This window comes from Aspergillus flavus, chromosome 8 (assembly GCF_009017415.1).
Source record: "Aspergillus flavus chromosome 8, complete sequence".
Taxonomy (NCBI): Eukaryota; Fungi; Ascomycota; class Eurotiomycetes; order Eurotiales; family Aspergillaceae; genus Aspergillus; species Aspergillus flavus.
In genome coordinates, this window is record NC_092403.1 from 2,545,346 (window position 1) to 2,558,044 (window position 12,699).

General features: G+C 48.8%; 6 protein-coding genes across 6 annotated transcripts; 3 read left to right on the plus strand and 3 right to left on the minus strand.

Moving 5' to 3' along the window:
* Positions 1 to 244: 244 nt before the first annotated feature.
* F9C07_2287649 (uncharacterized protein) lies at positions 245 to 1,016 on the minus strand. The gene has a single exon (XM_041287764.2). It carries the CDS (start codon positions 899 to 901, stop codon positions 566 to 568), a length of 336 nt encoding a protein of 111 aa, XP_041150939.1. The 5' UTR covers positions 902 to 1,016; the 3' UTR covers positions 245 to 565.
* Positions 1,017 to 2,014: 998 nt separating this feature from the next.
* Positions 2,015 to 4,002, minus strand: F9C07_2287650 (major facilitator superfamily domain-containing protein; the record flags this gene model as incomplete). Its single annotated transcript, XM_071510920.1, has 7 exons — positions 3,784 to 4,002; positions 3,586 to 3,724; positions 3,453 to 3,528; positions 3,316 to 3,397; positions 2,756 to 3,262; positions 2,539 to 2,708; positions 2,015 to 2,459 (listed from the first exon to the last, which is right to left on the minus strand). Exons 1-7 carry the CDS (start codon positions 3,889 to 3,891, stop codon positions 2,015 to 2,017), a joined length of 1,527 nt encoding a protein of 508 aa, XP_071367476.1. The 5' UTR covers positions 3,892 to 4,002.
* Positions 4,003 to 4,297: 295 nt separating this feature from the next.
* On the plus strand, positions 4,298 to 6,587 carry F9C07_2076181 (fungal-specific transcription factor domain-containing protein; the record flags this gene model as incomplete). Its single annotated transcript, XM_041287775.1, has 3 exons — positions 4,298 to 5,198; positions 5,250 to 5,421; positions 5,474 to 6,587. The coding sequence occupies 3 exons, from the start codon at positions 4,298 to 4,300 to the stop codon at positions 6,585 to 6,587; spliced, it is 2,187 nt and encodes a 728-aa protein (XP_041150937.1).
* A 77-nt stretch (positions 6,588 to 6,664) lies between these two features.
* F9C07_2287653 (uncharacterized protein) lies at positions 6,665 to 8,590 on the minus strand (the record flags this gene model as incomplete). Its single annotated transcript, XM_041295772.1, has 3 exons — positions 6,665 to 7,239; positions 7,291 to 7,902; positions 7,960 to 8,590. The coding sequence occupies 3 exons, from the start codon at positions 8,588 to 8,590 to the stop codon at positions 6,665 to 6,667; spliced, it is 1,818 nt and encodes a 605-aa protein (XP_041150936.1).
* A 388-nt stretch (positions 8,591 to 8,978) lies between these two features.
* On the plus strand, positions 8,979 to 10,774 carry F9C07_2287654 (putative feruloyl esterase B precursor; the record flags this gene model as incomplete). The annotated part of the gene is made up of 2 exons (XM_041295781.2): positions 8,979 to 9,479; positions 9,531 to 10,774. The coding sequence occupies exons 1-2, from the start codon at positions 9,140 to 9,142 to the stop codon at positions 10,772 to 10,774; spliced, it is 1,584 nt and encodes a 527-aa protein (XP_041150935.1). The 5' UTR covers positions 8,979 to 9,139.
* An 890-nt stretch (positions 10,775 to 11,664) lies between these two features.
* F9C07_2287655 (uncharacterized protein) lies at positions 11,665 to 12,398 on the plus strand (the record flags this gene model as incomplete). The annotated part of the gene is made up of 3 exons (XM_041287774.2): positions 11,665 to 12,048; positions 12,131 to 12,294; positions 12,343 to 12,398. The coding sequence occupies exons 1-3, from the start codon at positions 11,831 to 11,833 to the stop codon at positions 12,396 to 12,398; spliced, it is 438 nt and encodes a 145-aa protein (XP_041150934.2). The 5' UTR covers positions 11,665 to 11,830.
* Positions 12,399 to 12,699: the final 301 nt, after the last annotated feature.

Here is a 12,699-nt window from a genome sequence, read left to right on the forward strand (position 1 = left end):
CTGTCGGGATACTTCCCTTCTTAGTAGATCTAGGGCAAGATCTGTATATCTCTACTGATAAGGACACGAGTCAGGTGTAAGGAAAGCGCGGCAGGTACTGAGTTATGTGGATCCTGAATAGAGTTTATCTGTTATTTGAATTACTTTCATGCATGAAAAGAAGAACATCCCTCGCTGTGGTTAATCTTGCCAAGCGTGCCCCTTGCATAGACGTTGTCCTTCGCCATGCTAGTGGACTTTTCTACGCCGATTGAATAATGCTATATTCATTGATGGAAAGTGACGCGCCCTCGCGTCTGAAGTAAGAGAATGTCATTGTTCACTATATTACATACCGCAAGGATATATTCCTCGTCATCGATGAATTAAACACAGCGTCCGGAACCCGAGTAATGACCGTAGATAGTATATGTTTCGCCGCCATATCAAACAGCCCAAGGCCTCCCATAAACCACCTATTATTAAGATATGCCTCATCTTGACATGATCACCCCCACCCAATAGACGAAAAGTCCCACTAGAACACCCATAACACTAACGCGCTGACCCCAGCCTTAACCTCGACTCACAGAAGCGGCGACGGAAGTGAAATTAGCGGACCCGACACGAGCGGAGAGTCGCCAGTGAGAGGACCAACAGTCACATTTGCCTTCTCCAGAAGGCTACCCAAGCTTGGCCTCTTGCTGTTATCTTCATTGTTGCTGTCCTTGAGATCCATAGAGGGAGAGTGGTCATCGTAGGATACTGCGGCGCTGTTACGTGACTTGTCGATGTTATTGTCACCAACTGTGGTCTTGTGGATATCTGCTTCGCCGTTTGCGGTGCCATTAACGAAGCGGCCCCATGCTGGGAAGGCGATGGCCGTCCCGGAGAGGGTAGCAAGGATTGTGAAGAAATGCATGGAGGGGAGATTATGGGTTGTATAACAGATAAACGTAGGAGATTGAAGGAATGGATCTCAAGTTGGATGAGAATTGTTGTGGGCGCTCCAGGCGCAGATGTCGTCAAGGAAAGAAACAATTTTTAGCAGTGTTTCGTTACACAGAGGATGCTTTTATATGATGAGCTTATCTAGAATATTGGCTTAGCTTGAATACTTGGCTATCTTAGGAATGTTGTGGTGGCTGCGTCCTTTGGCATCTACGAAGTTTCCATGTATTAAGCAATTTGAGGAAAGTTAAAACTGGCTTTATAGGCTGACAGAAGTTTACTTTGGATCTGGCTTTATTTCTGTTCTACTGTTTGTTGGCTATTTCGTTGGATAGGGGAGCAATACTGGGCGAAGAAGGATATATCCCAATCAGCAAGAGAGATCGACCAGCGTAAGAGATTTGGTGTCTTAGATCCGTCCAAGATAACAGCGGCGTGCAATTCCGGTGTCGGGAGATCCTCCTGGGGGTCGTGGTTGAACGTGACATGGGGATGGGATGCAAGGGATGCTGCGGAATGGCGTTCGCACATCATCCACCAGTTGAATCCGCTTCTCAAGAATGTCAGCCAGTATAAAAGTATGCTCCGAAGGGAAAAAATGGTATGCGGGATAATTCCAATGTCTGACGAGCAAGACATATGTCACTCCTCGTGGATCAATCCAGCGATTTGATTTGAGTTCATTATTTGACGAATGTCTTTCCGTCACTTTGACTGTGTCTCAACATGACTCGACAATTAGCGGAACCGGATTCAAATTGCTATCTATTATCGACATTACTCATTCTTTTCTGTGAGGCATTGGGCTAGTAGTGATCCACACCCTCCCATCTTTTATCTGAATAGAGTATGCTGGAACAAGCGACACTAGTGCTATTAGTGCTGGGATTTGCATAGCTTACATGCCATTTTGGATCCGTGTACATGAGACGCGTAGCAGCGCGCTTTTTGAATTGTGGTACAAGAGAAAGATTGGCAATTGCGGTGCAGGCCCAGTGTAAATGCTCCTAAATGGAAATAAAAAAGCTCCGCCGTTGCTAGAACATGTTCACTATTTTTATATTAGAATTGAAGAGTAATCTTATCAATAAACATAAGATTTAGGCCGCCCGCTCCTCCGTAGCTTCCTATTCAAAACCACATAGTATATGTGCAGCGCAACGCACGAAACACAGACAAAAAATAGTAAAGAAGCATTCGTCCAATGGCCCGTGGGGTACCCCCTCGTAGCCTCATTCGCCTTGTAAATCCACACCCCGACGATCTGACCCGGAGCACCAAAAGAGATGTTGAGCGCTATCGCCAGTCCGGCTCCAGCAGTGGAATGAAGGTTGGAAGATAACCAGCCAAGAAGTGGTGGAATGCACGAAAACGCACCGCTGGCCGCCACAATCAAGCAGCCATACCGATGCTGCGATACTGTTAGAAGCTTAGCTTTTCTCCGCATGGAATTATCCTTACCTGATACGCATCCGCAGGTAAGACGGCAGAGGCCAAGAAGCCCACAGCACCGATGCATGAGAATATCGCTGCGTGGATTCCGCGTCTGTTCCGATGCGAAGGTTCAGTTAGCGTATATTTCACGTTCAGTTGTCAGAGTCAGCATACGCGTTGAAGTGGTCGGCTGACCATGAAACTGCGACCGTTACTACATATGCAACGGCATAAGGCGGGACAGTCATCAGTTGGGCTTCTAGATTCTCGTATCCCAGCCCGGCAGTAATGGATGGGGTAAAGAGTGAAAGACTGGAGAAAGGAGTTGAGATGCCGAAATAAATCTACTACATATTAGTAAGTGTTAGGAAAGCAAGCATAGAACACATACCGCGTAATGGCCGTATAATCGCCAGTCAGTCAGCACAGTCTTAGCGTCAGACCAGCTCATCGTTTTAGCGCTACTCTTGGAGCCTTCCAACCGGAGTCTGTGTTTTGCCAAGTTGAGCTCTGCAGCGTTCAGCCATCCCGCTGTTTCTGGATAGTCTGGTAAGAGAAACCAGACAAGGATTGCTGACGCACACGACGGAGCTCCTTCAATTATGAATAGCCAGCGCCAGGCCGACAGACCATGGGAGCGGTTCAAATATCCCACTCCATAAGCAATAGCACCACCAAACGCACCGGCTAGTGTAGCAGAGGCGAGAATTAGTGCCACACGTATAGAGCGTTCTGAAACACGATACCAAAACGTTAGGTAATATACGAGTCCAGGGAACAGCCCGGCCTCAATGACTCCGAGCAGGAAGCGAATGCCCGTAACATCCGCAAAATTGCGAGAGCCACCCAAACCCATCGTGATGCCGCCCCAGGCAAACATGAGGAACGCAATCCACCTCTATATTAGATTAGCGCGTGCGAGGGAAAACAAACTGGATGATAGATACATACACTAGGCCTCAACTTCTTCAGCAAATAGTTTGAGGGCACCTCAAACAGTGCATATGCGACGAGAAAGACCATTAATGCAATCCTAGAAATGGGACAGTTAGCATATGCTCAAGCAAGTCAAGGAACACAGTACATACGTGTACTGGTAATTGCTCATATTTGTTTCCGAGAGGAGATCATTTCCAGTATCCTTGTTCAAGACCTTGGCATTTCCTGGAGTCAATAACGCTTAGCTGGGTTTTTCAATGGGCGTGCTCTTCATGTTTTTACCAATATTTGAGCGATCAAGGTAGCACAGTAAATAGATAAATGCTGATAAGGGTACGATGCGTAGGTCTTGTTTCCAGACCAGAGCTTTTTCAGCGGCGGTGTCATAAGCGGGTGCCGCTTCTGGGCTATTCGAAGTGTCCTGGGCCGCAGTCAACACCATCTACTATTCTCTGTCGGCAAAGAAGCATTGCTACCTACGTGGATGCCATTCTCAACGTCCTCCACTTCATGGTCGTGGGGCTTTTCGTCTTGTGCTGCCATGTCTCTCGGATCAAAGCGAGAGTCTGGTGCGTTAGGTACTCTCATTGTTTTACAGGGCGGGTTCGTATGGAAAACGGGCCCAAGAAGCTCGGTAAAAATTGATGATCATATATAGCGTACTAAAATCTCAAGACTTACGAAGTACTTCAAAGGGAACCTCACTCAGGTTTTGACATCGTCGGCGTCGGCGACCGTCGCCGACGGACAATGTCCGAGCCCACATAATTAGGGCTTCGCTTCACTTCCACCGCTGATTGAATCTGGAGAAAACGCGGGGTAAACGCCACTAGCGAAGAGCCGGGCCCTCGGCATTGGTCTATAACGTCCCCGCAGCGACGATTAATTGTGTCCGGCTTTTCGGACTAAAACTCGCCGGCTTACTTGACCGAAAACAACGGAGTCCCATCACACTTGCACACTCCGGTCTGGCGGCTGCAGGCGACATTGAAACATGCATGCTTGCGACAGATGCCATCGGCGCAAGTCAAAATGCGACAAAGTGCTACCGGCGTGTGGACCATGCCAGAAAGCTGGAGTTGCCTGCAAGTATGTCGATCGGACGAAAGGCCATCAGCAACTTCTGGAGAAATTGCAGCGTCGCTTGAAACATGTCGAAGCTACCAATCGCGCCTTGGCGGCGAAACTAGCTAGCCATGCTTCTCCAGCTGCACAAAGTGAGGCCAATGAATATGGTAACGAGGTGGATTCAGAGATGCCCGCACTGGATGATGCGCTTAGGGAAGCTACCGCTAGACGGCAGGAAATAGAAAGGGACGATAATGAGGTCATAGAGGAAGTCACCTTTCTATCCAGTGGGGCAGGGGGCGAGCAGCACTTCCTGGGCTCCGCCAGCGGTGTGTTCCTTGCTAGCTTGGTCAGTGCGACTATGGTCAGCTCCCGGTCTCAGGGTACGCACGAAGGGGATTCACGAGGAAGATCGAGTAGATTTCAACCGGTTTCACCTCTTACTACTGCCTCTTCTGAGGCTCCGGCATTACCTGCAGAGCAGGTCGCGCGTAATCTACATCGTGCCTACTTTGAACATGACCATCTCTGCTACCCTTTCCTCCATCGCGAGACCGCCCTCTGCGCATTAGACCAAGCCTATCAGGACCCCTCCTTCTTGGAACAAAATGCCTTTGCATCGTTTGCATTTGATATGATCCTCGCTATAGCCACCGCCAGTGTGCACAAGTTTAACATCGAAGCACTTCCTGATGCGGAAGCATATCAAATACGGGCAACACAGAGACTAAACGAGGTAATGCGTGATGGTGGTGTACAAGCACTTCAAGCGCTCCTGTTACTGTGTCAATACAGGATGACAAATTCGATCCAGGACACATCAACAAGTAAGTTATAGAATTTTCATAGATGTAGTTGATTGATCTGACTTTCGCCAGGCTTATGGCACATCGTTGGTGTTGCTTCCCGGATGTGCTTCGAGCTGGGACTGCATCGGGAGCCGACTTACCGGCCGACCGAGACCACAAACACTAGTGACAAAACTTCATATGCAACCATACAGTGCGAGATTCGTCGCCGATGCTTCTGGTGTGTTGTTGCGATGGATAGGTACAGACAGCTTCGTTTATCTTGGGTATAGAAACTGACATCATCCAACTAGAATCGTAAGTATTACATTGGGAAGACCTCTTGCCATACACCTACAGGACGTAGAGGTCGCCCTTCCTGACTCTAAGCATGACACTGTCTTAGGTCATGATAATGTAAACTTAGAACGCCAGTCCTCGTCATCCATCTCCCGCACGGCGTTGTTTGTTCACATTGTCCGCTACCGAATAATCTGTGGCGATATATTGTCTGCACTACACAACATATCCGGTCGAACACAAAGCGACGCTGCCTTGGTGGCTCGAGATAAACTTGCCGATGATCTTGCTCAATGGCATAATGAAACCGCGGCATTAGCGCTTCCAGAAATAGATCTGGCTAGCCCCCTTTTAGGAGACCAGTCCAGCTATCGTGCCCGGGAATGGTATGAGCTATTATATTATAATGCCCTCCTTATGCTGTATAGGCCATCACCAGCACTAGGATCATCGCCTCATCAGGACGCGGGCGTCCTACAAACCATATTCGTCGCCGCGAAACAGTCTATCACATTGTATTCACATCTTCACCGCTCCCGGCGCATTAACTACACTTGGATAACTCTCCATTCTGTTTTCATGGCTGGCCTGTCCTACGTCTATGCCGTGGGTAGACACTTCCGAGCTCGCAAGCGTCGGGCTCCCAGCAGTACATCCTCCCTCCTTCAGAGCGATCCCACCATAATTGAAATAGTGCATGACTCAAGAGCATGCTCGAATGTATTAGTCGGTATCTCTGAACGGTGGAACGTGACGAAGCACTGCCATGATGTCTTCAACCGTCTGACTGATGCCATGCTCGCGGATGCCATTGAATACCATTCCCAGACCACCGGTTCAGCATCAGCCCAACACAAGTCAGCAGCGCTTGGACCTGACGAGCCATTATTATCGGTAGATAACACAGCAGTTAGCGCCACACCGGGCATTGCACCAGTAGCTTCCTGGGACATAAGCGATCCCTCCTCGAACTCCCTGGGCGTTGACTCCGTTTTACGGGAATGCTTCGATGACCTCCGGCGCTTCCAGATGCTAGAAGGGCATGGAGATGACCCAGTCGGACGGCTATTTCACGATTGGCTAGGAGAGATCGGCGACATAGACATGAATCTACCTCCTATGTGGTGAGGATACAATTTGTATCAAAACATCATATTGATCTATGTAGTCTATCTATTTTCTTGGCACGCCATGTTCGCAGTCAATTAGATCCAACCTCTTTCTAAAAACTTCTTCGGAATGTCCACCACACGACTTCTTAAGTATTCCCCTATCCCTTTGCCCAGCCCATCAATCCGACTAGAACTAGCAATGCCACCATCTAAGAAGTCTAGAACTCTGAAGTGAACAGCTAACAGATTCTGAAACTCGCATCGTTCCGCTCGAGGCTCATTCTCTCTTTTTGGCCAGTCATCCCCAAGTAGCTCTTTGAATCGATCCACTGTTAAGAATGATTGCAGCCACGGGTACTCGTCGGAGTTTCGGACAAAGAAGCCCACATTAAAATTATCCCCTTTGTCTCCTGAGCGGGCGTGAACTATACTACCCAACGGGGCGGCCTCCTTCGCGCCGAACTGGCTCAAAGGTATGGGAATCTTGGTCTCGTAGGAAGGTCTCTGGATCGGGTATATTCTTGTGACTGGAGCAGACGGTGCACCCTGCTGTATGCCATTGGAGAGAATGATTCGATGATGTATAAGGTCAAGCGGAATAACTGCTGGAAAGACCTCCATGAATGGTTTTGCATCCATCATCCGAAAGTCAAGATTCATGTGATATCCTTTCTTCCGTTAGAATATCGCTTCTAAAACAATATATAGGGGTAGCATACCTGGGTAACTTTGCATCCGCAGGGCATATATCAGTGTCTTGAATCTCTCTGCTGAGATGTCCTCAATATTCCTCGCTTGTGTAAATACTCGTAGAAATACTGTTCCCGCCTGTTGACTAGACGGGTTGATGGCAGGTGAGCCGTAGAGTTCAATGGATAATTTGCAAAAGCCGTTACCACGGAGAGCGTGATCAAGTTGATTTCGAAGCATCTCTGCTTTCTCGTTCACGTCCAGACCATTGATGTAGAATATCGCTTCTGCTTGATAGCCTCCCGGCGCTGCTATCATGGCTTTTGTCGTCGGTGGTGGCGGTTGTCCAATGGCACCATAAACCTTGACGCGATCAGGGCCGATCTCGTCTACGGATATATTTCGCAGGTCGGCTGCGACGTCTGGATTGAGATATAACTCCCCTTGTAGCTCGTAAAGTAGCTGGGCGATGGTGTTGAACTTAGTCACTGCTCCACCATAGGCTTCACACTTAGTGATTATGCAACTGCCATCAGGACTGATTTCAGCGATGGGGAAGGAAAGGTCGACAAGGTTGGGAAGCAAGGGCTTGAAGCCGGAGAAGTTGGCACCTGTCACATACGGGCCACACTCAATGAGGTCTATGGCAATTGTGGTAAGTAACATGTCAGTAAGATCAAGCAGGGAATCATACATACGTCCAGCAACCAGTGCACCGGCAAGCTCATCCCAAGCGTCTCGCTGCCACCTATACCACCACGCCGCGGCGCCAATAACTGGCGAAGCATCAGTGACACGACCACATATGACAATGTCAGCGCCTGCATTTAGAGCTTCCACAATACCCCAAGCCCCAATGTATGCCACAGCGCAGTGTGGCTTCAATGGCCAATCCTTCAGTTTCCACTCGTCGTGGTCCAGATGATGTAAGTCCTGGAAACCAGCCTCCTTCTTCTGGATTGGCTCCGAGATATCGTCTCCTAGTACTGAAGCCACCATGACTTTGCTATGCCCTCTCTCTTTGCATAGTGCGCAAACCTTCTGCATAAGGGATGACGTGTTCAGCGCCCCAGCGTTCGCGACGACTTTTATATCCTTTGCTACAACGATATCTAGGCAGTCGCTTAACTGGGCGAGAAACCCAGGCTCATATCCCAAATCCGGGTCTTGTGATTTGGTTATCGCATTCCATGCAATATTCATTTCCGATAACCAGTCTCCGACGATGACATCGACGTTACCGTGCTGCGCCATTCGCAACATTGCCTGGGGGTGGTCGCCGGTTGCACCGGAGACATTACCGATGCGGATGGGGCGTGTGTCGAGCATTATTGATTCTGTTCCCTTTTCCCTTGCCGAGTGTATAATGCTACTCGCAACCGATGGCAGGAGGTGTGTAGTATCTAGAGCACTTTTAACTGAGCTGACCTCTGCATTGGCCTAAACTCACACGCAAATAAGGTCTCCGATGCTGTGACCAAACAGTAGGCAAAGATTCCCAAGTTTGGTCGGGTTCAACTACACCGACCCGATATATGTAATTGTATTGCTCACTCTGGGCGTCCAACCGTAGATCATGTTTCGCGGTTACTGTTCCAGGTACTCTTATCGGCCATCGGCGCCGCCAGCCGATATATCGGGGTTTCGGTCCTAGACCATGGATGATCCCATTTAAGGTTCAAAAGAATATTTCTTGAAATATTCAACCGGTAGATATTACCCGCCCATCAATCATGACTCGTGGAGCATTGTCGACCTTCCCAGGTGGGGAGGAAATCAATGTCCTGAGAAATTGATGTCCCTCAGAACTTAAAAACCCCGTTTTGCTTTGAAGTCACGACTGGCAGCCATCGAATCTCATTTCCCCTGCCACTTACAATGAGAGTATTATCTATAACCTACGTATTTGCGGTCCTACAAGTCGTCAAGGGCATCCCGCTGGGGCGGCAAGAGAAAGTGGGCTGTGCAAGTCTCGCTGGAGCCCAGATTGACAATGCGGCACATATCCATCACGCTCAAAATGTGCCTATAGGAGGGCTCACGCTATCCAGTAATGGAAGTCCCGTCAGAAATGAGCTTCCTCTCTGCCATGTTCAAGGAACCATTAACTACATGGCTGGCGGGGATGCTACGCCGGACCCACGCGGGAATAACACCCTTACCTGGGAACTATTCCTTCCAGACCAGTATCATTACAATGGACGTTTCCTTGCCGTTGGTAAGGGTTGACCAACTATATCTAAGGGGAGTACACTAATCGAGGCTCTAGGAAACGGAGGCTTCGCTGGCGATATTGATAACTCCACCATGCTCACAAACCTCAATTCCGGCTTCGCAGTCGCAGGTTGTGACAGTGGACACCCACTACTCGAAAGTGAAGCCAGTGGACCTAACGACTCTGTACCGTTCTTAGACGATATCGCGAAGGTGAAAGCCTGGATCCACAATTCAATAGCCATGACCACCAATGTCACGCGATCCATCACTGCAAACTATTACGCTGAGCAACCAGCCTACAGTTATTTCTGGGGCTGCTCAACTGGCGGTGCCCAGGGCTATGCACTTGCACAGTACCATCCTACCTTGTTTGATGGTATCTATGCTGGAAGTCCGGGAAATTGGTACAGTCACTTGATACTGAGCTTCCTCTGGAATGGACTACATGCGACTGGGGAGGGGTTTATGAGTCAGGATGCTTTGAATCTCATCACGAAAAGAACAGTAGCTGCCTGTGATGAGCTAGATGGTGTCAAAGACGGGTTGATTGAGAATCCGTTGAGGTGTGACTTTGATATCAGAACACTGGAATGCCAGCCCGGTCAGACTGCCATCAGCAACAATAAGACTGTGTGTCTTACTCCAGCCCAAATTCAATCGACACTCCAGATTTATGCCGGGCCGAAGGATCAACGTACCGGAAAGCAGATCTATCCCGGCTTCGACCTGGGCTCAGAAAACGGTTGGCTGGCCCAGGAAACATATCTGTACTCCTCGTACGCGGCTCCTATTCTTCGCCAGCTAGTCTTCAAAGACAAAACGTATAATGTCACATTTTTCAACTGGGGCTCTGATGTCGATCATCTAGACCACACTGCATCACCGGCCATTGACGAAATCTCTCCTGACCTGTCGGCATTCAGTCAGCGAGGAAGCAAGTTAATCACGCTTCAAGGATGGGCAGATCAGTACAATGCAGCTACGTGGCCAATCGAGCACCTGAAACAAATCCAGTCGACTATGAAAGGGCAAGATGTCTCAGATTTTATCCGCTTGTTCATGGTCCCTGGGGGTGGACACTGTGGGGCCAATTCAGCGTATACTCACGTACCCGCCACTTACCATGCTCTTGATGCTTTGTTGCCGTGGGTGGAGGATGGGATTCAGCCCGGGGAAGTCATGAGCTCGGCACCTCCTGATGGGTCGAATACAACTAGGAAACTGTGTGTATGGCCCAAGGAGGCGAGATTTCTTAATGGAAGCCCGGGCGATTGGCAGAGTTACACATGTGTTTAGGTATCATGACCGCAGATATATCACGTAGAGAATATTATCGCTCATTTATCTTCAATATTGTTTACTGGTTGCATGATTGGGAATACAACGCGGGTAGTATAGGATAGCCCCCTTATGATGTCCCTCTTACTGAGTCCCTCACGATACCACTCATCTTTCAGGTGTCCTTCTAAGACTGACCGTCATCACCAAGAGCCTGGTAGATTCTGTGTTCCTCAGGGGCTATATCCAAAGAATTCGAATATCCAAGGTGGGAGTCCATGCTCCCGACAGCCGAAAGAGTTGCTTGACAAAGAATAAGCTGTGTTACCCTCGGCATCAAGTTTAGTATGGATCAACTAGTCTTTCTTTGCTAGCATTGCTTGGCGGGGTCACCAGTTGAGTTAGTTTCGTTGCCCCATTTGCCCAGTTCCTTGAGAATCTGTTTGCCAAAAAGGGTCTTTACCCACTGCTTAGAAGGATTTTCATGTAATTTTTCAAAGACCTTTCTAAATGAAATTAATTTCGGCTGAATCTAGAATACCTACTTGCTACACGGAAATTGACCTCTGTACGCAAGCCGCACTTTACAAAGAAGTAGGCAAGGTCTCTTCTCATGCGATCAGATAACCCGACGATGAATATATCCGGCTCTATAACCCAGCACCCTGTTGAGATAACTTAAATCATCCCTATTTTCCTCTCTTCGAAGTCCTGTCAGTCACTATCTTCTACACCGCAGAGATGTTTCGAACTTATATCCTCATTGCTTTCTATCTCTCAGCGGTAGCTGTCAGTATAAGATTTGGACCCGGAAGCCAAGCCGGAAGCAGTGGAACAGGGGGAGTTTATGAAAATACGATCCAGCCCCCACAGTCTTCAACCCGACAAATCCACGACCAATGCGTGGGTGTCAAGATACTACCGGCAAGGAACATAAACGCAGCACCACCGGAGCCAAACAGAGGTGGAGCCAACAGAGCTCCTCAACCTGGCTCAAACGCGATAATTCCAGAGCCAGTATATGGACAACTTGGACCGAACACGGGTGAGCCACCCGTACCTCCCAACACACCCATGAAACGCGAACCTGTACCGCCGCCGAACGAAGCAGCACCCCCTGCCAGCAACAGAAACCAACCAGTCGGAAACTCGGATGCACCGCCGCAGCTGCCTCGGGCAAAGCTGTTCGGTAATTGTAGATCCAATGGCAGGGATGCGCGTCCTACAGAGGTGGTCTTGGATAATTGTCTTGGTTGGGATACTGTTAGCGAGGCATTGGTCGCGTTACCGAAGTATGCATATCCCCATGCTCTTTCTATTCATATTTATTGTTAGCTGGGTTTGTACGTCATGGATACTAAGTACTACATCTAGTGGACAAGGACTGGCGAGGGGTGGTTGCTGGGGCTGTGAATATGTCAAGATCTCTCAGGACAGGTACCGAATCGATTGTTGGTGCGATAATGTGGCCCGACGCCCCTTGGAATACGTTGCTCGGGGATCACAGCGACGGGCGGCTAAGGTCACGTTTAATCAGGGTAAGTCTTGAATGAATGGTAAGCTGATTTCAAGCTAACATGCTATAGATGGGGTGTTCCGGTTAGTCAATGGCCAGCTCGCCTGCCCTGCACAAAGGTCTTGAAAGCGAGGTTTTCATTTTACCATGAATGGTGATTGTGATGATTTAGGGTTGGGAGCACAGGGGACGTTGAACATTTCCGATGACCTCAACCAGCCATAGATTGCTATCATAGATATTGATCTCGTTACCCGCTTATCTCACATTAGCCCTAATACGAACATTTAACCACTCCATTGGGTCAGAAGCCTATACATCCTAAGCAGCTTCGCGTAGCTAACGAGCTCGAAGACAAAATTGATTTGCTTATAAGTGGATATCAATTTGCAGATCGACTGGTGGCTCCGTTACCCTATCCACAGCG

Bases quoted from the DNA above. Each gene is read 5' to 3' on its own strand.
- F9C07_2287649 (XM_041287764.2), bottom strand. From the start codon at position 901: ATGCATTTCTTCACAATCCTTGCTACCCTCTCCGGGACGGCCATCGCC.